A 23,236-nucleotide genomic window follows, 5' to 3' on the forward strand; every position below is an offset into this window, starting at 1 on the left:
AACAGAGGCGGTCGATAAAAATAAAAAATACAATCGCACGCATGAAAAAACAAAACAAAAACGCAAAACTGATTTCATAGATACATTTCAAGACTCGCTCGTTATCCAACATTGACTAAAAAATATTTGTTTATGTGTTATATTTAAAAAAAAAATAGAAACCGTGCAAATATTATATTTCTATGTCAAAAAGATCATTTGTTGCTGTGAAGACTGTTTCGTTTTCGTTTTTTTTTTTTTTTCCGTGTACAATTGAATGAGGACCTTATTTGTTACCCCAAGAAAGGAGGGATTGGACCTAATAATTCACTCCCGTTCTTCCGCTCAGACTTTTCTCAATAACCAGGCCTTAGATTTTTTTTTTTTTTTAAATTTGTCATTAGTCATGGTGAAAGTAAATTTTTGCAGACACGAATTTTCCGGGATAATTCTGGTTGCTCCCTTAGGGCCATTATAGGAGTAAAATTACTCCAAAATAGTTCGTCCGTTCGTTTGTTCGCACTTTTCTCAATAACCATGTCTTGGATTTTTTTTTTTTAAATTTTGCACAAACATTAGTTATGGTGAAAATAATTTTTCACTCGTGGAAGGGGACCTCCGCATGCTCGGCCACAAATATATAATTCGTACAATCGTAGGTAGCAGCGGATGGGACCTCCCGAAAAAGGTGCCATGGCGCAAGGACGTCCATTATCTGCAGTTGCCATTAGTGTACATCCATCCCAAACAGTCGATTACGTTTCGTTTCTTCATGATGCACGTTCGCCGACATGTTGTGCGTCTCCTCTCCGTTGCCACTAGCTGATTTTCCTGACAAAAGGCGAGGATGTTTTCTGTGGGTTTACAAATTATTTCCAGCCTGATTTAAAAAAAATTTTTTTTTTTTAAGAAACGCAATGAAACTCTGCCTTTCTTTTCTATCCCTGTTAAACTCTTACCTTTCCTTTCTTTCTTTCTTTCTTTCTTTCTTCTTCCAGTTTTTCACGTCTTCTAGTTGGCGTCCCTTTTTGGCTCGCTTGTTATAATCCGGCGTTTTCCGTTTCTCGCCGTGCGTTGCCGGTCGCTGCCGAGCGCGATTCACGGAAAAACGGACGCTAAAGTGCAAAAGTATCCATCAGTCGTCGAAAAAAATGCAAAAAGACTATCAGAAAGAAAAAGAATAGACCCATATGTGTTATATATAGCATTCGTCTTCATGTATATGGTTGTTTAGGTGTTGTTAAAAAATAGAGACAGTAGAAATATATTTTTCTGTTAACAATGTTATTTGTTTGTGTGAAGACTGTTTTGTGTGTTGTCTGTGTAAAATTGTATAACAGCCTATCCTGCCGTGACAGAGTACAAAATAGACTTCTTGGTTTAGTGGGGGATGCCCTTTTCTCTTCCCTGCAACCTCTCTCCCACAGAAGAGACGTTGCGGGGCTGTCTTTATTTTATCGTTATTTCCATGACAAGTGCTCGTCCGAGCTCCACTCTCTGGTCCCCCTTCGCCAATCTTTCACGAAAAACACCCGTTTAGCTGAAACCACTGTCATTAATTTTCCCCACTCTTTATCTGTGCCTAAATCAAAACGTAGATTCCATGAACAAAGCTTCTTTCTTAGAACTGCACGTCTGTGGAACACTCTTCCGCTTGCCTGTTTCCCACATGACTACAACTTGGATGTCTTCAAGTCTAACATAAACAAATTCCTGATGAATCGCCCCCTTAAGTAAGACACTTTATCAAATCTCCAATACTAACGATTACTACGATGCTATCCCATTGATTACTGTACACGCAATAACCCTTATCCTCGAGTAGCTTCCGGGCCTTGATAAGTGGTGACCGTGATGAAAAAAAAAAAAAAAAAGAACGTTCTTATTGCTTGTCAAAAAAAAAAATTAGCGGAATATCTGACAATTTCAGAGGTGTAAAATCATCTGGTAAGGAGGTAAAAAATAGCCTCCTAATTTTTTTAGCACAAGGGGAGAAAGCAACATGTCAGAATTCCTATTTATATCAGAGATGATTTAAAAGTCCTCTATTTAAGAGATGAAAGCAAATTCCTCCTGATATATATATATGTTGAAAAGAGAAATAAAATGGTGGAAACACACGCCACGCACACACCTGTTTATATAGGAGATGAATAAAGATTCTCCTGTTTGTTTGTTTGTTTTTTTCTACTTTAATGGAGGGGCAAAGTTGATTTCCTCTCTTTGATATAAGAAACATATACTATTGGGCAGGAACCTGTTCAAAACGGAATTGTGTAAGAAATTCTGCAAAAACAAGCAAGCTCTTTATTGGACGGTTTGTCCGCCCACGGTTTTGTTTGAACCAATCAAATGGCATGTTATGACTAACTACCGAGGATGTTCTTGGCGCCAAAATTATCTTTTCAGATCGCCAGAATTCAACAAGACGCAGGATTGAATGGACCTCGAATTCTCACTCGAAGCAGCGAAATTACTTTGTTACTTTGAGACGTTTGGGCGAATTATTATATTATTATTACTTTGGGTGAATTATTATATTATTATTACTTTGGGTGAATTATTATATTATTATTACTTTGGATGAATTATTATATTATTATTACTTTGGGTGAATTATTATATTATTATTACTTTGGGTGAATTATTATATTATTATTACTTTGGACGAATTATTATATTATTATTACTTTGGACGAATTATTATATTATTATTACTTTGGGTGAATTATTATATTATTATTACTTTGGATGAATTATTATATTATTATTACTTTGGGTGAATTATTATATTATTATTACTTTGGGTGAATTATTATATTATTATTACTTTGGACGAATTATTATATTATTATTACTTTGGACGAATTATTATATTATTATTACTTTGGGTGAATTATTATATTATTATTACTTTGGATGAATTATTATATTATTATTACTTTGGGTGAATTATTATATTATTATTACTTTGGGTGAATTATTATATTATTATTACTTTGGACGAATTATTATATTATTATTACTTTGGACGAATTATTATATTATTATTACTTTGGGTGAATTATTATTACTTTGGGCGAATTATTATATTATTATTACTTTGGGTGAATTATTATATTATTATTACTTTGGGTGAATTATTATATTATTACTTTGGGTGAAGTATTATATTATTATTACTTTGGACGAATTATTATATTATTATTACTTTGGGTGAATTATTATATTCTTGCGCGCTTTGTGCTGTGTGAGCCTATTGACTTTCTTCATTACAAATTAATATCTGTCAAAGACGAAATTAAGGTCTACTGTTTGACCTGCCTTGTCCGCCATTGGACTGAATCTACAAAGGACTCAACGAGGCTACCCGACTTGCAATATCCATCTTGGAAGATACCTCAACTCTTCAACTTCGTCAGCGGAAGTTTTCTACCCAGCTTTTATCGAAGACAAACTATTATCCCTTCGGGGACGTTACAAGTCCATAGTGGCAGATAGCTGAAGATGACGTTTCTTTTGCAATATGGATCTTTTTGCTTTAATAAAATTTATGGTGAAGTTTAAAAGGAGAGCCTGTTGTAATTCTGTTTGGTTTTCTTCCATTCTGCCAAGGACAAAACCTATGTGAGGATTTTCTCACAATTGCTTTGCTGGATGGTATTTTTCAAGGGAACTCAAATACCCTTTAACTGGCGAGAGGATTAACTACACACTTATTATTTCAGTTCGGAAATCACCTGGTCAGTTTTTGTTTTGCTGTTCTTGTTTTTAATCAACTGTCATATTTCTGATGTTTCATAAATTATGTAATATGAATGTATGTATTGTGTATAACTTATATGACTGCATGATTTTTGCTTTTGTAATTTATCTAATAAATGACAAGTTAGGCATTGGAGGTGGGTTATACTATCGACGTCCCTCCTCCCTGAGTATTAGGAAATAAAAAGAGATGACAAAATATAACAAAATAAAACAGGAAATGAGTTTATCTGCAGAACAATGGCGAGGAAGTTGTTCACAAAGGCACACAACGGAAACTGAATAGGATTGTTAATCAAGGTGTGGCTGACAAAAGTCTGACATAATAGTAGATATATTTAGAGTTAGCTTACGGATACTTTTTTAGGAGTGGCAATGAATTTTGCGACAGTTTACAGCGGTTAAGGACAATTTATAGACCATCTTGGGTTTGTGACGGTGAATGACAGTTGCAAGTTTGACACAGTTAAACGCAAGTTGTGGCTCGAAGCAGATTGAGATTAGTTGAGAGCAACTGATGAACACGGTCTCGGCAGAAAATGTAGATGGAAACCTTAGCATACAAAGGGCTGATGTTGTCACACACCCAGAATACAATTGATATTTACATAACGTGTTGAAATTTGTATTTTATTTTTTTATACTTGTAAACCTGTGCGCACTCCCCTCACCAGCCACCAATGTGAGAGACGACGACACGGCCAGAAAAGAAAATGAAAGAAGACCATGGAAACAGATATTGGCATTTTTTGTCGAGCTGGAAAGCACGTGGTCCAAATCACATATACAGTACGGCTCAGTTTTGAGTGTCCACCCAGTACATTTTTATAAATTTTCCCCCCAATTTTTTTTTTCTTCTTGTTTTTTTTTCTTCAGATTCCTATTGCTTATATTATTAATATTACTTATAAAATTAACAAATCAATCTATACATTATACATGTTATAAAAACAATATTTTATAATGATTAAGCACGAGTGGCTTTTGGGCCTTGATAAGTGGTGACATCCATGTAAAAAAAAGAGGAGGTCATGAAATAGTGGGCAGTATGACATATGAACAAAAACGAATTTTAAAACTTATTAATTTAAAAAAATTTTATATAAATATTTGTTTTAATGATAATAATTCTTTTAATCTCTTCACTTTTTTTTTTTTTTTTTTTTTTTACATTTTTGCTTTTAATATTTTGTGTGCCAGCCTTTATCATAAAGACAAAGTCTTAACCTCTTTGGCACCGAATCATAAGAGCTTTGTTATGTAAGAATTCGGGAGGTTTTCAGTCCGTGGCGTTAATTACTTAGTCATCGTCACCCTGTTATACAATCATGATTGGGATAATTTTTTCTTCTTCTTTTCTTTTTTTTTTCTAGGATCTTCCGTCAAAATTGCAAAAGCACAACCGGGCGATGGCCAAAGTCCTAAGAATGTAGACAAAGACATCAATTATCAACCGACTGCTGCCGCACCCCCCAGTTGGATGTCGATTAAATATGATGATGGAAATCACCTACGAGAACTTCGATAAGAAATGCTTTTGGAACGAGACAAGTTGTCTCTAAAATAAAATCTCAGATCTGATTAGTTAATTTCAAAATAGCTATATAAATCGAATATATGGAAAACACACACACATCTATATATAGATACATGTATATATACATATACAATTATATATATATATATATATATATATATATATATATATATATATATATATATATACACACACAAACATACCGTGTTAATATTTTTTAACCAAATTTTTAATCTATTAAAATTTCAGTAATAATAATTCAAGTCCAATATTAAAATTAACTCAATTAAGTTTCATGATTATCAGTTTCTATAATCGAGCATGCATATAATATTTCTGCAAGAATCAAAACAACAAAACATAAAATGAGAACATAATATTGTGTATTTTCTTATGCATTACAATTGTTTCATAACCATTTAGACAATTTCAAATACTATATTATTTAAAAATATTCCAAAATAGCCACTCCTCAGACCACAAAATACACTCATAATCTCTATTTTAAGAGAACAAACAGTTGGACCTACCTCTCTAACGCCTCTATGTTTACTTTTAAATATAAGGGTGTTAGAGAGGTACGTCCAACTGCTTGTTCTCTTAAAATAGAGATTATGAGTGTATTTATATATGCATAAATAGTGCATTTTGCCGTCTGAAGAGTGGCTATTTTGGAATATTTTTAAATAGTATAATATTTAAAATTGTCCAAATGGTTACGAAACAATTGTAATGCATAAGAAAATACACAATATGATGTTCTCGTTTTGTTTTGTTGTTTTGATTCTAGCAGAAATGTTATATATAATTCGTTAAATTGAATAGACATTTCTAGGCTATTAATTTTACCTTGGATCCTTTTCATTTTCCTATTGTAGTCTTTACTTCAGGTAACTGACTTATGTAATAATCATAACTTTGATTTGTCCAAGTACTTTCAGATCCCGCTGGGTTCATTTTCAGGGATTAATTAAACTGGGTGGAGTGTTACTATTTATGTTTATGGATTTCTATTGGTTAAGAAATTATTAATTGTTTTTTTTAATAACATTTGCTAAGGTTAAGGCTATTGGTAAAGTTTATTTTGTTAATGTTAGATTTTTTAGTTTTCATTAGTATAGCTTTGAGTATTTCAAGTTTACGTTTATTGTTACATTGTATAAGAATGTTAGTGTTATCGACTAGGAGCTTTCTAAACTGGGACAAGAGAATAGAATGCTACACGTCAGTTGCGAAACCACCCTGAAATAATTATTAAAAAAATTGACAAAACCAACATGTATTTTATTCTCAACAAATCCGAATACCAATCAAAGATAGACAATATTTTAAATGATAAACGTAAATAAAAAAAAATAATAATAAATCACAACCCCATACCTCTCCTTAAAATTAAAATTAATAACTAATTACTGCCAATAACGCTGACTGCCATAATCTAAAACTGCCCCAACTCATTGGGGATTATAAACCTAGATAAATACATGGAACCGTAAAAACCCATAAGCCTAACTGCACCCAATCATTCCCCAAATAAATACCCCTAGCTACCATTTGTTTAAAACAATTAACCAATTGATATCCCATTTTTTTGCCTAATAAATATAACATTCAATCCACTAACGAACTTATTCAGACCCTAAGGAACATGAAACCTGGAAACGGTATTATTGCTTCCTTAGACGTCGAGAATCTTTTCACTAATGTCCCAGTCTTAGAAACTATAGCTATTATCATAAATAATATATATATATATAATAACCCCAATCAATGCCCCTTTAATATTAACCCTAATACCCTACGCAGGCTTTTTTTGGTCTGTACAACTGAAGTCCCATTTTTTAATCACTATGGCAATATCTTTTTTGCAAAAAAGATAGCATTGTCATGGCCTCTGTTTTAGGTCCAACTTTCGGCAAGTTTGTATGTGTAACCTAGAAAATAAAATATTCAACAGCCTAAAAAACAAGACGAAAAAAAAATGTATTGACACTAATAAAAACGTAAAATTAACTATTTACTATAACAAATTTAAAACTTCCAACCTTATCGTAAGCAATAATTCCTCCCCTTCGACCGACAAAATCACTTGGTAAGACTAACCTTGGATATGAATTAAAATGCCCATTGGGAAACTGTGCCTCCGATAGAAACATATACACAGGTATGACTACTATGACATTGTCTAGGAGGCTAACATTACAGCGCTCTGAACAAAGTGCCATTTTCAAACACCTGACAAACCAGCATTCCGTTCCATTGTCTCAGTTTAGAAAGCTTCTAGTTGATAAGACTAACATTATTATACAGAAGGATTTGAAAGGACTTGGACAAAGCAAAGTTATGGTTATTACATCGGTCAATTTCGGCCTGAAGTAAAGACTACAATACGAAAAATAGAAAGGATCCAATGTAAAATTAATAGATTAAAAACGTCTGTTCAATTTAACGAATTAAGCATAAAAGAAAAAATGCTGCCCAAACACACACACACACACACACACACACACACACACACACACACACACACACATTATAGCTATATAAAGATTGTATTAAAAATAAACACAATCTTCATATGGTCATAATGAAATTTTATACTACAAAAAGCATACATAGACACGCGCGTGCGTGTGTACATATATATGTGTGTGCTATATATATATATATATGTGTGTGTGTGTGTAGCTATATAAAGATTATATTCATTTTTAAACGTGATGAATTAAAAAAAAGTCTGAAAGGGCTAATCCTAACCCCCATTGATCTTTGTCCAGCGAGTTTTTCCAATCTTTTTATTTTATGATTAATCATATTTGAAAATAAATACAATCTTTATCTAGTCATGATAAAATTCTGTAACTAACACACACACACACACACACACACACACACATACAAGAAAAAGATATCCACCATTCGGTGGCTATTAATCTAGCTTCGAGTATTCTTTTATAAATGTATAACTTACCGTATATACTTGTATATAAGGCGATATGCATTTTAAGACCAAAAATACCATTTTAGGTATTACCTGTGTATAAGTCATCTGTAGATTCTAAACAAGTTAAATAGTCCATCTCATGGCTCTCGCTGGCGCAGATAATTTCCTTTTTGTTTTGTTTTTTTTGTAAGACATATTATAAATTGTTTCTTGGCATCCGCAAGCGATAATACATGCATTTATGCACGTGTGGTTTATTCAATTTTCATATATAGAACAAATCTGCTGCATACTTACATGCAACAAACACAAATGCCATTAAATTGTTTCATTAAATCCATCCATTCAGCGCAGCCGCAGCCGAGATTGAACTCACTACATGAGTTTGTAGTGTAATTCAAATCTTGTTGGTAGCTGAATACTTGATGCTTCGCCAGGGCTATCAAGGGTATTTTTTATCGTGGTGCCATCACTAGATGGGGTGCCTACCACAGCTTAAGAGAGTCTCATCTACCCTCGAGAGAAGGACATATCACACTCGTTTCTCAATCTGGTATTTTACCTCACGGTAAAATAAAATTAAAATTAAAAAGTTGTCATTAAATTATTAAAACTTGTTGAACTTAGAGGAAAACGACATATTGTGATATTCCTAATCTACTATAAAAAAAGTCCTATCATCACCAAATACATCATATCGAACTTAGGCCTATAGCCACATCTAGAGAGTGAACATTGCAAGCGTGATTCCAATTATTATTAAGCCTCCCACTGAAAAACCGTGCATGTGCTTACATGCTGGCAAACACACTGCAGTGAGGTTCGGAAGGAGTGTGATTAATTACTAGTATTACCGGTATATACCGAGTGCACAAACAAAATGGCGTTTTCTATACTATGATTGCTTTGTTTTCTATGCTATGATCAATCTTTAACAGCGTTTCCTAAAAACATTACTTATGTATAAGTCAACCTTAAAAAAATAACCTTAAAATCGTCTCCCAGAAATTCGACTTATGCACAAGTATATACAGTACATTACATATCTTTTATATGATTTTATTGTGATTTTAAAAACTTTTTCATTTAAATTGCCTCCCTTGAAAATTAACAAGCATAAAATTTTAAGAAAAGGTTTGATAATTTATCCTTTTTCTTTTTTTTTTTTTTTAAATAAATCAGTGTAATTACTCTTGAGATATTGATGCAATTATTGCATATATTTAGAAAATAGGATTATAAAATGAAAACTTAATCACCCCAATCATCAATTCGTTATATACTGTTTAAAAAAAAATTATGCAAATTAAGAAAAAAAAATAGCTCTTTACTAAATAGACAGTAGTTTAACAGATTGTTGTGATTATTGATTGAAATAACAGTGTGTCGTTTTGTTGGTGTGTGAAATGAAAAACTTTTTGCATTTATAGATTTTTATATATTCTCAATCTGTGTGTGTGTGTGTGTTCTAGATTCAGCCACAATGGAGTCCTGATTTCGAATCCCGCTAGATTCAGCCACTGATGAGTCGTACACGACGACAAACATGTCAGTGGATAATCATATTTTATAAACAAAAATATATATATATATATATATATATATATATATATAACTGAAAATTTGGGGCAAAATTAGGTAAATAAAAACATTTATGAGAAATTTATTATTCAACAAGGAATACATACTTTTCAAGTTGTTTCCTTAATCCATATATTTTCAACAAATAACTTATGTCACCAGAGGAAATGTCTTTAGCAAAATAAAGTTATAAGTAGTCATAAATTTTTCTTTTTAGTACAGATACTGAAAAACTAACAACTTGGATGAAAGCCTAGGAGAAAACAAAATTAAAAAAAAAAAAGAAGAATATTCTATGGTGTAAATGCTACAAGTTGTGTATTTTCGTGGTAGTAAGTCTTTGGAAATTGTCAAGAACAGCACTAACAATTATTATACATGTAGTTAATTTGACGAATGAAAAAGAGGGATAAAAAGCATGACCAAGGCCACCATTCGCTCATGTATGGTGTATTGTTGACACATTTGGGCCGTTGTATCTGCCACTAGTCTCTCTCTCTCTCTCTCTCTCTCTCTCTCTCTCTCTCTCTCTCTCTTAGACAGAGTTCAAAAGAGAGTTGAAAACCTATTGAGTCCCACACTATCAGTTAAGCTTCAACTACTGTCCCATCAACAAAATAGTGCACGCCTCTGTCTGTTTTATAAGTATTTTAATATTGGGTGCTCTGAACTACAAGCCTTTGTACCCCTTTGACGTAAATACCCCCTATAAACTCGACAAGCAGCAAAATCCCACCCCTACACAGTAGCGATCCCTAGATGCCAGAAAGCCTTCTACTCTAATAGTTTCTTTCCTCGAACTGCTAGACTTTGGAATTCCCTACCGGGTTCCTGTTTCCCAGACTGTACTGGCATGCAGAAGTTTAAATGTAATGGAAACAGACATCTTGCTGCTGAACTCCTTGCATAGTATCCCTACAAATTATGTCCTCGATAGTAGTCCCCTACATCATAAATTGATTATTTATGGGGACGGCTCAACAAGAACTTGTTTACATTGGATTTAAATGCTACTATGTTGTATTCAATCAGGAAGCAGACCAGAGGAACAGTGTTCCACAGGCGAGCAGCTCTGAGAAAGAAGCTTTGTTCATGGAATCTGCATTTAGATTTAGGCACAGTTAGAGAGTGGGAGAAATCGTATATAGTGGTTGTGGCTAGTCGAGTATTTTTTGTGACAGTTTGGCATTGGGGAATCAAAGTGGAGCTCAGTCGAGCACTTACATTGAAAATAACTGATGCACAGCTAATTTTATGCAAATAGGCAAGTGTGCTCGGGCTTGCATCTGAAGAAAAAGAAAAAAGGACACCACATGGTCAGGAAGAAAAAAGTGTTCGCTGAAGGAGACGGACGTGTAAAGTGAAGGCGAGAATGGGCTGACTGTGGCTAGTGTGCGGTCAGAAGAAAGAGTGCGGTTGAAAAACATGAAGTATAAGAAATGACTGTCTACAGTCGGTGTGTAGTGGAGCAGAAGTGAAAGACTTTGAAGCTGGTGTCAAAACGGGGGGAAAAAGAAAAATAGTAATTAACGCCTTGTGTTAAAAAGAAAGAAAAGCAGAGTTGGATTTATTTTTGTTTGTTTGTTTGTTCCTTAGCTTCTTTCTTAGACCTGCACACCTGTGGAACTCTCTTCTGATTACCTGCTTTCTAGCTGACTACAATCTGATTGTCTTCAAGTCCAATGTAAACAAGTTCTTGATAAACCGTCCCTCTAAATAATCCAATTTACAAAATTCCCACTACTTATGTTTACTATGTTATAATCACATTGACTAATGTATACCCATTAACCCTTATCGTCGAGTGGTGATTCCTGTGTTAAAAAAAAAAAAAAAAAAGCACATTACATATGCTCAACGGTCACATGAAAGTAATTAAATTCTTGCTATTTGCATGAAAATTAGATGATCCTTTGGTTGCATAAAAGCAAGCCATTTGAAGAACAGGTAGTTTGTGTGAAGAAAGCGAGCTATGCCGAAGTATCCCTTTGAGGTGTGATGGATTATTTACTTGTCAACACAAAGAAGCAAAAAGGGATGAAGAAGAAAACTACTATAAATAACTTGGATATCCCCGATCAAACTTTAGTATAAAAAAATGTCAAAAAAAAAAAAAAAAAAAGACATAAAAAAAACAAAGCATATGCCTTTTCTTAATCCTAATACTAACCCAAAGTCAAGGTGAATTATATTTTAAAAATATATATATTTTTTTTTATGATGTCTGCCAGCCATTTTCTTTGGTACCGTTAAACTTTTAGAGATATTAAAATCTAATTTTACCATAACTTCAGAAACTGTATTTTTGTTTTTCACTCGATTAAAGAAATAAATTTTGTTGAATTTTTAGATTTTTTTTTTTTTTTAAATATTTTTGTTACAGCATTAACGAAAATTTTTTATGTAAACGTTTTCGCATTTAAAAAAATGAATTTTCTTTTAATCAAATCTTTTTTTAAATTATGGAGATTGGAGCACAGGATGGAGTAGGTACAGGTGTGATTGCAAGATTTAGGAAGGAAGGAATTAAGTAATTAAGTTTTCTTTACATTACTAACCAGCATAGCGTTACCACTGTCGACTAAAGGAAGATGCTATCAGGCGCATGCAGATGTGCTACTCAACCTAGTTTGTGCCTGGCCTTCTGGGCAAAATTGTGAAAAAAATTTAAATGCATTAGTAATTTTTGGCTGCCAGCATGCAGCCTTTGTGTGCCAGTCCGCCCAACGGGTGGAGCCCTCCTTGATGCACAGGATCACTTGCATCGTCAGAATTATCATAACTTTCTCCTTCATCGATATATTCATCATCACTAGCGTTACTTGGTTCAGAAACATACTCCTGATCGAATTCCCCTTTGTCTGAATCAGAATTTGTCACTTTATCCAACACTTGTTGTACCGTGAAACTCCTTAGTTTCGCTCTTTTACCTGTCGAAGTGCTTGATTCGTCACTAGCTCGCTTCATGGCTACTTTAGTCTAAAAACAACTCACAACTCTGCATAAAACAAAGGAAGCCATTTGCAGAACGTTAGGCTTGCGATAAATCGAAGATAAGCAACGATTTGGTAGATATTTTTAGCTCCCTGACAATACAAAAACATGTGGTCAGAAAATAGCGGTTTATCGGTAACTTGCATGCAGATGTGTGAAACCTGGCTAGTGAGGATTGAGGATTTCCATTGCATGAAGAGAAATGAAATGAGAATGATACAATGTGTAATGTAAGTCCAAAAGACAGGCTTAGATCTGAGGACCTCAGAGGAAGTTTATACATATATATATTTATTTGTATACACCCAGACGTACACACACACACACACACACACACACACACACACACACTATATATATATATATATATATATATATATATATATATATATATAAAGAGCAAATAGTTAATAAAACATGTTAAAAAACACTGAAAAAGAGTTCAAAACATATTTAATCTGAAAAGGAAACACTTGATAAGTGGATAGTTTTATTTTATATATATATATATATATATATTGTATTATTATACATATTATTATCATATATTGTTTTAATTTAATTATTTTTACTGAGCAATAATTTATATTAGCATGAAATAAGTTAAACTTAAAAAAAAAAAAAAGAAACATTGTTCATGCCCATTTTGATAAAAAAATAAAATAAAAAAAGTCCATTGATGCTGGTCTGCTTCTACAAAGTCGGAATAGGGATATGTGAGCGAGAAAAAAAATGAGAGTAGAAACATGGAGACAACAAGTACATGAGAACGAGTAAGTCTATTAAAAAGAATCAAAAAGAAAATAAGTGTCTGTATTTGTGATCTTTTAAACTAACACATTTCAGGTGAAAACGTTATTACATATTTACGTGTCATGACAAAATTAGTATAAATTAAAAAAAATGATGGAATATGATCAAAGAGTCAATGCCATATTGGAAACAGTCTGAAGAAACAAGCGAAATAACTCCAAATTGAGATTTTGGTAAAAATCATTCTTAACATAGAAAGTAAAAACTCAAATTCGCTTAAGAAAATTTTTTTTTTATATAAAAATGAAACTGTATAATAAATTTTCGTGATTTTTGGTGTACAACATCCCCCCCCCATTACAGGTACTTACATTATAAGGATTTCTGTTTATTTACATACTCGTTGGGTTACCGGTTGTAAAATATGCTCGTGCTACCAGATCAGGCTGTCTGAAGATATTGGTTCCTGAGAAGAAATGCACCTAACATCGATGCTTTTTGTTTTTCTACTCCCTTTTGCAAAACTTTTAACAAAAAATAAAAAAATAAAAATAAAAAAATAAAATAAATAAAAAAATAACCCACCTTTTCCCTCTTTTCACTTTCCTCTTTTCTCCTTTCTCTTTCTTTCGCCCTCATTTCCTGATTGGTTTCCTAACTTTAACCAAACTGTACCAAACATTAATACTGTAACCCTTTTCGCTCTCCTATTGCAAAACTCATTCATGTTCTGCAGGGCAGGGAACAAAAATAACACAATCCATTACAAAACAACCAAATCAAACCAAACACTACAAACTAACGATTGAAGATACAAAGAGTTTGAAAAATAAAAACTTACAAAATAACTGGATGTAAAATGAATAACCCAAAGGGGTTGATGTACTATGAAACAAAATTACAAAAATGTTAAAATATGTTCAAATATGATATATTCGATCCAATATATAATAGTGATTTCAAAAGTTTAAAAAAGAGAAAAAATATGACTTGGGTGCCATCAGCTAAAATCAAAATCAAAACCTTAATTGTTACCATTTGAGCTATCAGATAGATATGAAATAATTAAAAATGAACTAACTTTAGTATATAAATGTATACATAAAAAAAAACATGTTTAGTTGACTTATGCCTGCCAAGTTAAACTTTGTTTCCAGTTTTGACCCCAGCCATTTTTACTGGCTAAAAATCCAGAAAACAATGGTCCACAAAAAATGCAATCATTTTACCTGTCTTACGCCGCTCTGCAACTTTGCATCAAGGCAAGGATGCGCTTTAAAAAAATGTTGGCAGACAGACACACACACACACACACAAGCAGACTGAGTTTTATAAATTAGATTTTTCATGTGGAGGGAGAGTTTTGGACAAGCGCCAAAACTTCAAAAAACCAAAATAATTAACTATTATTATAGCGAACTGGAACCTCTTAGTTTTTAAAAATTCTGATTTTATGTAAGTTTTCATTTTTGGCAACGTTCACATTCAGTAATTATAAATTTATTTGTTTTAGATACATTCTCAAATGAAATATTTGAAGTTCCCTGTAAAGAAAATATGACATCAAAACTAATGATTAGGACTGTTCTTTTCATTGTTTTGACTCTTGAGTATATATCCGTTAATATCTTATGTTTTTATATAGACGAATGTGGTTCTCGGTTGATTAAGTGTGTCTAACTGTGTCGGATATATACCTAAGAGTCAAAAGAACGAAAAGAATATTCTATAGTCACAGTCCTACTAATGATTTACTTTATTTTGTGAGCAAAGGGGCAGATAACTTTTAATAATTAGTTTGATTTAAAAAAACAAAAACACAGTTCTTTGTTGTACATTAATCTCTATTTATATAAAATTAGGTATGATGTGTACATCTCTACTTATATATAAAAGGCATTATGTGTGTGTGTAGTGTGTGTGTGTGCCACTTTTAGGCCCATGGACATAGTTTAGGTATCACTGACAATTCACACAATAATTACAGTGAGGGTGGTGATGAACATTGAGATGGCTAGCATCTGTCAAGATGAAGCATTGCCATATGTGTGAGTTTGTTTCCTATGGATTTCAAAATCGCTGTGCCGATTTTTTGGCGAAATTTTAAACAAATGTACTTTATCTGTCTGAGAGCGTTCTTAGATAGGTTTTATATCGGAATGCCTCCAATAAGTATCGAAAACCAATAATAAAAAAAAATCTGATTAAAAAAAAGGAACAGTTTCATTTTAATCAAAGTTAACACACTTATACAGCCTAATATCACAAATGCATTTAAGCTTTATCATCACACAAGCAGAAGGGCCTGGTGTATAAAATCAACAGTAGGGTCTTTGATAAGATAGAAATGCATTCAAAATGAATGTTTCTGTTAGAGTCCTTATGGCAGAGTGGGAGATATCCAGGCATGTTAAAGTAATTAGAAGGGATGGAGGAGCGTAGGTTAGTCTCACTTAGTGCTAAGATATCCGGGGTGTTTGTCAGGAGAAATGCTTCAACATCAACTAAATTAGTTCTAAGCCCACGGATGTTCGTAAATGCGAGCCTCAAGGGAGAAGGCAGGTTGTTTTTGTTTGAGTTTTGGCCTGGTTTTAACGTGATTTTTGATTGTACTGTCATTTTTATTTTTAAGAGTTTCAGTTTAGGTAAGGTGTGCTGAGCAAGTGGTTATGCAGAATACAAGACATGCAACACAGGCAGATCATCAGCTGTCCCTCCATCTACTAGGGTTGTGGCATCAGGATAGCCCACCGGGGATGAGTGCAGGGTCCCTTTCCATGCGCGACATGGCACTATAAACATCCCGATATTATACAACTGTTGATGGAGCAGCCGCTCTAAGTGCTACCAAAGAGTTAGGGCTCCTGTACTACCAGTAGGGAACTGTCTATCCGGTACCCTCAACCCATCAAATGATGGTCAACCCAATAGGCTTGCACTGGCATTATGGTATTCAAGCACTTCCAAGTGCCCAGTTTAAGGGTTGGGATGTGTCGGGAGTGGAGAAAAACAGCGTTCATTGCCCTAGTCAGGAAACAAGATCAACCGCAGAGTGTTTCTGTCAACTCCCAGTGGTTCGACCTCTACGTCTGGCTAATAGATAAAGAAAGAGTATGGAAGCTGGGCAATAGACAGTGCTTATCTACTCCTTAAGCAGTTTAGGTTTGCAGACCGGTAATTTGTTTGAGTCACCAGCTCTAGGAAGGTTGTCATCCAAGACTGGAGAGGCCTTCCTCCCCCTAGGTTTAGCTTCAAAGTTTTCCTTCTCCTAGATGAATGACCTGGGAAGATCTACAGGTCCATCAGTACCGAGAGGGTGTGCCCTGCGCCTGGATCCTAATCCGGGTATTTCTGCGACCCCGCGAGGGTGGTTAGTGTTGTTACTGTTATAAAGGTTATATATCTACTGAGAAATTATACTCCTCAAAGTGATTTCGGGACATTGCTATTTCATTGTTTGTTACTGGAGGAGGGGGTGAGTAAGAGTTCATGCAGTGGAAGCAGTTATATTTGCAAACAGGTCTGTTGGAAGGAGTTAATATGGCTTAATGTTTTTTTTCCTTTAAATTTATAATTGAGAAAATAAATAAATAAGTAAAAAATAAAAGTAAAATAAAATTTTCTTCCTTTTATTTTTATGTTGGCTTAGGCTATGTTGACAATGCGTTACAGAATGGCTTGATATTATGAATTAACTAAAAATTGCTATACAAGCTCTGGATATTTTAGATGGCAGAAGGGTTATGTATATTCAATAGATTCAATAACGTCATTTTTGATAAGTACAATACAGTACAGGTGGAAGTAAATTATACGCTATGGCTTCTACATTATGTATAATACAGTAAATAGTTATATGGGGAGATTTCCAGTAGATGTGAATGTATGGGGGTTATGGGTATTAAGTACGTTTCCATTTCTAATAAGGATATCTTCAACTTTCGTTTATAAATCAGGAAATTGTATTTTGCGTTACAGAGTATCGGTTCAGTTTTTGCATTTAAAATTGTAAGGCTAAGGAAGAGACAGCTATTGCTATGTAATATAGATAGCTGTAAATCTAAGTACAGACCGTAGTTAGTAAGTATCTACCTGGTTAAGAACAAACTAGTGGATGCCTTAGGGGTAGAAATGAATGGATGTTTAGTGATCATGACTTCCAATCTCATAAATGTGAAAGTTGGGCCAATTTCTCTAATGATGAAGTCCAGATACTTTATTTTAAGTAAATTCAATTTTACACAAGAAACACTATCTTTTTTATATACTGATTATGTACAATATTCATTCGGACGATCAAGCCTTTAATTAACATGCAACATAACATTAGCTACTTTTATTTTCTCTACCGCTCTTCCTCGACCCAGGACTGTACCTTAATAAACAAAGTCTCTGACAGCATAGATACAGCACATTCCCTCGATACTAGTGCACAAGTGCATGTATTTGGTGACTTCAATGTCCACCACAGCAACTGGCTTGGATTTTCTACTTACACAGACGCAGCTGGTAGCACAACACGTAACTTTTCTATATCTCATTCCTTATCACAGATGGTTACGTTTCCAACCCGTTTCCCAGACCAGCAAGAACAACATGCATCACTTCTAGATCTGTTTCTGACCACAGTTCCCGATGACTGCGTAACGAATGCCCACAGCCTTCTTGGGAACGTTGATCATGCAGTGGTAATGGTTGAAATCGCCCTAAATTCTAGAGCCAAAACTGAAGAGCCAGTGCTCAAAACAACGAGATATTATAAAAAGGCTGACTGGGAAGCCATCAGGGACGCTACATGGCAAAATGTCTTTTCACTTCCTGCTGAACATTGCGCAAATGAGACCACTGAATGGTTCAAAACGGCAATTGAAGCACATGTTCCCACACGCAAATTCTATAGCAAGCCCCACTTTCCTCAATGGTTCACTTCAACTTGTGCAGCTGCCATAGCGCAAAAGCAGCATGCGTACCACAAATTAAACCAACATAAGTCCAGTTCAAACAGACAGAAGTACATAGAAGCCAGAAATAACTGTAAGAAAGAAATAGTAACAGCTAAGAGAGAATTTATTGAAACCACCAAAAAACGCATCGAAGCACAGAAATTAGGAACCCGAGACTTCTGGAAAATCTACAACAGTATGGCTGACTGGGATAGCTTCCGTACATTCATATCTGATCTACCTCTGCATTCCATGTTTAAAAAGGATGTATCCTCTATAGTATCAGACCTTACCGAATGGTTAATTGTAGGCATAAACCGATTCATACCATCCAAAAAATTCCAACAAAAACCTTACAGCCAGCCATGGTTCTTCCCAGAATGTGCCGCTGCCATTGCGCACAGAAATCACTTTTTCCATAGCTACCAACGTAATAGATGTACTGAGACTAAAGCTGCCTTCAGGACTGCCAGCAACCACTGTAAAAGAGTAATAAAAAATGCAAGAGAGCTATATGCTCAGTCCATCAAAGTAGCTGAGCAGCGGCTTGATTCCCACCAGTTTTGGCAAATAGCAAACAGGATCCTGAACAGAGGCATGCATTCCATCCCAACCATCATCAATGGACCTGAGGTCATCTCATCAGCATCAGACAAGGCGAAACTATTCGCCAAGAACTTTGCAGCTAACTCTACTCTCTGTGACGAAGGGCATCAATTCCCCATATTTCCTCCTACAACAGACAACACTCTATCCAACATACAAATATCTGTGCACGAGGTCGCCAAACTAATCAAGAATCTTGATTCCAGTAAAGCAACTGGCCCAGATGGCATTCCAATTATAGTGTTGAAAAAGCTTTGACCAGAACTTGCCCCCATACTTACAAAACTGTTTAAGCGTTGCCTTAAGGAGAAGTGCTTTCCAACACCTTGGAAAACCTCGTCAGTATGCCCTATATTTAAGAACTCAGGTGATAAATCATCCCTCTCTCAGTACAGACCAATAATCTCTTGTGTGTCATGAATAAGTTACTGGAATCCATATTAAATAAAGAAGTAGTCAACTACCTCAGCAGAAATAACCTCCTTAGTGACATGCAATATGGTTTCCGTTCTGCTAGATCTACAGCTGATGTGCTAACAGTTATATCCCATAGGATTAGTGAATCTCTCGACAAAGGCTTCCTTTCTAGGGCAATTGCTCTTGACATATCAAAGACCTTCGATAAGGTTTGGCATAAGGGCCTACTTCACAAGATTTCCAGGTACAGTATAACTAGAAATGTTTTCTCAATAATTAAATCATTTCTCTCTGATAGGTTCATAAGAGTAGTGGTTGATGGGCAGAAATCTGAGGCCCACAGTATTAATGCTGGAGTCCGCCAGGGGTCCATCCTGGGCCCAACTCTCTTCCTGATCTACATCAATGATCTCCCAAAACACATACTAAATTCATTCGTTGACATCTATGCTGATGACACGACCATCTACGGCAACACATCAAAGGCCGTAAATGACAAATTTCTCACTGATTCCCTCTCCTCTGATCTTGAACGCGTCGTTCAGTGGGAGAAGAGATGGCTGGTTACTTTTAATGCATCTAAAACTAAGCTCCTAACTTTACATCATCAACGCTCTGTTCCCCATCTAGCATTAATTGAAATGGATGGCTCTTGTCTTGGGGAGGCTTCATGTTTTGACAAGCTCCTGCGTTTGACCTTTACTCCTGATCTGAAACGGAACATGTATATAAAGTCTGTTGCCCGGGCTGCTGGGAAAATGGTAGGATTCTTCTACCGCTCCAGAAGATATCTCACTACTGATGCAATTCTATATCTCTATAAAAGCCAAATATGTCCAAAGATGGAGTACTGCTGCCACATCTGGGCTGGAGCTTCAAAAAACAGACTATCCTGCCTTGACAAAGTACAAAATAGACTTTGTGGCTTAGTGGAGGATGCTCTCTTCTCTTCCCTGCAACCTCTCTCCCACAGAAGAGACGTTGCGAGCCTGTCTTTGTTTTATCGTTACTTCCATGGCAAGTGCTCGTCCGAGCTCCAATCTCTGGTCCCCCCTCGCCAATCCTTCATGATAAACACCCGTCTAGCTAAAACCACTGTCAGTAATTTCCCCCACTCTTTATCTGTGCCTAAATCAAAACGTAGATTCCATGAATATAGCTTTTTTCTGAGAAGTGTACGGCTGTGGAATTCTCTTCCATTTGCCTGTTTCCCACCTGACTACAACTTGAACGTCTTCAAGTCCAACATAAACAAATTCCTGATTAATCGCCCCCTTAAGTAAGACACTTTATCAAATCTCCAGTACCAACTATTACCACGATATTATCCCATTGATTATTGTACACAAAATAACCCTTATCCCCGAGTGGCTTACGGGCCTTGATAAGTGGTGATCCCCATGTAAAAAAAAAAAAAAAATTCGCCCACTATCCAACAATCATGAGTTGTTTGCTCAGCAACTGAGAAGGCTAACATGCTTGCCAGACGGTTTGCCTCCAACTCCACACTGGACTCTGCTAACCACCCCCTCCCTGACTTTCCTTTGCAAACAGATGCCACACTGGATGATCTGAAAATCACCCCTGCTCAGGTGCATGCTATCATAAGAAAGCTTGACACTGCAAAAGCATGTGGACCTGATCCCATCCCGGCTGCCTATTAAAAAAGTGTGCTGCCGAAGTAGCTCCAGTTCTTTCCAAACTTTACAACAAATGCCTTAATGAACCTAGCTTTCCTGCCTGCTGGAAAACTGCTTCTGTAGTGCCAGTTTTCAAGAATTCTGGCGAAAGAACTGACCCAGTAAATTATCACCCCATTAGCCTCCTCCCACTTTTCACCAAAATATTTGAGACGATAATTAACCAAGCTCTAGTCCATCACTTTACAGATGCAAAACTTCTGACTGACCAACAATATGGATTTAGGCAAGCCTGTTCCACAGCAGATATCCTAACTGTAATCTCAGAACGTATATACCAGTCACTGGACAAAGCGGGAGGATATAGAGCGGTAGCTCTAGATATATCTAAGGCTTTTGACAGAGTATGGCATGAGGGTTTTCTCAAGAAAATCAGATCATACGGCATCACTGGAAGAATACATAACATAATTAGATTCTTCTTAGATAAGAGAAAAATCCAGGTTATCCTTGATGGTCGTACGTCTAAACAATATGATATAAATGTGGGAGTGCCTCAGGGGTCTATCCTTGGACCTCTGTTATTCCTAATATTCATAAATAACCTCCCTGACAAAATTGTCTGTGAGATGGGTATATATGATGATAACACCACGCTCTATAACAGACACGACAGGAAAACAAATGAACACATATCTAAAGAAATGGCAGAAACACTAGAGGAAGACCTCCGATCTGTAGTGGAATGGGGACAAAAATGGATGGTCACCTTCAATGCTGCCAAGACTAAACTTGTTTCCTTCTTTTTTTATAAGAGATTTAGCCATACAAATTTCGAATAATCTTAGCATCATTAGATGTTGAGCGCAGCATGGCTTAATTGACAATCGTATCCAGACAGACAGGCGTATACACCCACATTTTTTATTGATTAATACTTGCAACAAAATAAAAATTCAAATAAAAAAATATATATATTATTTAATTATTGAAATACTTTGAGATGAGTAATTTGTATATTTTATTTATTTATTTGTATCCTCATTTTCCCTTTGGGGCCCGTGGAGCAATGGATAGAGATGTTGAAGATCTATAGTTCCAGGTGAGCATTATCTGAAGATAGCAGTTCCAGAAAGAAACTACTCGAGTAAAAGGCTCTCTTGCATCTAGGGATCTCTACTGTGAAGGGGTGGGATTTAGCTGCTTGTCGGGTTTGTCGAGGGTATTTACGTCAAGGGGGCACAAGTGCTTGCAGTTCGTCAGAGCATTCACCGTTAAAGTACCTGTAGAACATGCAGAGGGATGCAACATTTCGTCAATGGGACAGAGGCTGAAGCTTAGATGACAGTTCAGGACCTATCGGATTGGCAACTCTCTTTTGAACCTTGTCAAGGAGTGAGAGACAAGTAGCAGATGCACCAGCCCAAATGCGACAACAGTACTCCATACATGGGCGAATGGTGACCTTATAGAGGTACAGGATACTTCCAGGTGTAAGTAGTTTTATAGCACGGTAAAAAAACCCTACCTTCTTCGCAGCAGCCTTGGCAATGCTCTCAATGTATCTATTCCAGTTTATGTTCCCTGCAAACGTTAGGCCAAGGAGTTTAAAGGAAGTACTTTTGGGTAATGTGTTCTTGGCCAATGCTATTGGTGGTAGAGAAGGTTTCTTGTAATTATTGAAGGAAACAAGCTTAGTTTTCGCAGCATTGAATGTGACCATCCATTTTGCCCCCATTCCACTACAGATTGGAGGTCATCCTCTAGTATTTATGCCATTTCATTAGATATGTGTTCATTTGTTTTTCCCCCCATGCCTGTTATAGAGAGTAGTGCCATCAGCAAATATACCTATCTCAGAAACGATTTTATCAGGGAAGTCATTTATGAATATCAGGAATAATAAAGGTCCCAAGATAGACTCCTGATGTACTCCTGCATTTATATCATATTGTTTAGATGTACGACCGTCGAGGACAACCTGGATTTTTCTCTTACTTAAGAAGGATTTAATTACATTATGTATTCTTCAGTGATACCATATGATCTAATTTTCCTTAGAAGATCATCGTGTCAT

General features: G+C 35.3%; 1 protein-coding gene across 2 annotated transcripts in view; it reads left to right on the forward strand.

The window, feature by feature from the left end:
* Positions 1–5,412, forward strand: part of LOC145293924 (uncharacterized) — a 241,481-nt gene extending 236,069 nt beyond the window's left edge. For both annotated transcript variants that reach the window (XM_080140747.1, XM_080140748.1), the window contains exon 6: positions 5,118–5,412. In XM_080140747.1, coding sequence (XP_079996873.1) covers positions 5,118–5,272 — 155 coding nt within the window. In that variant the 3' untranslated portion in view covers positions 5,273–5,412. The remainder of the gene's footprint in view (positions 1–5,117) is intronic.
* Positions 5,413–23,236: the final 17,824 nt, after the last annotated feature.

This window comes from Euprymna scolopes, chromosome 15, assembly GCF_053919585.1.
Source record: "Euprymna scolopes isolate OS-2025 chromosome 15, ASM5391958v1, whole genome shotgun sequence".
Taxonomy (NCBI): Eukaryota; Metazoa; Mollusca; class Cephalopoda; order Sepiida; family Sepiolidae; genus Euprymna; species Euprymna scolopes.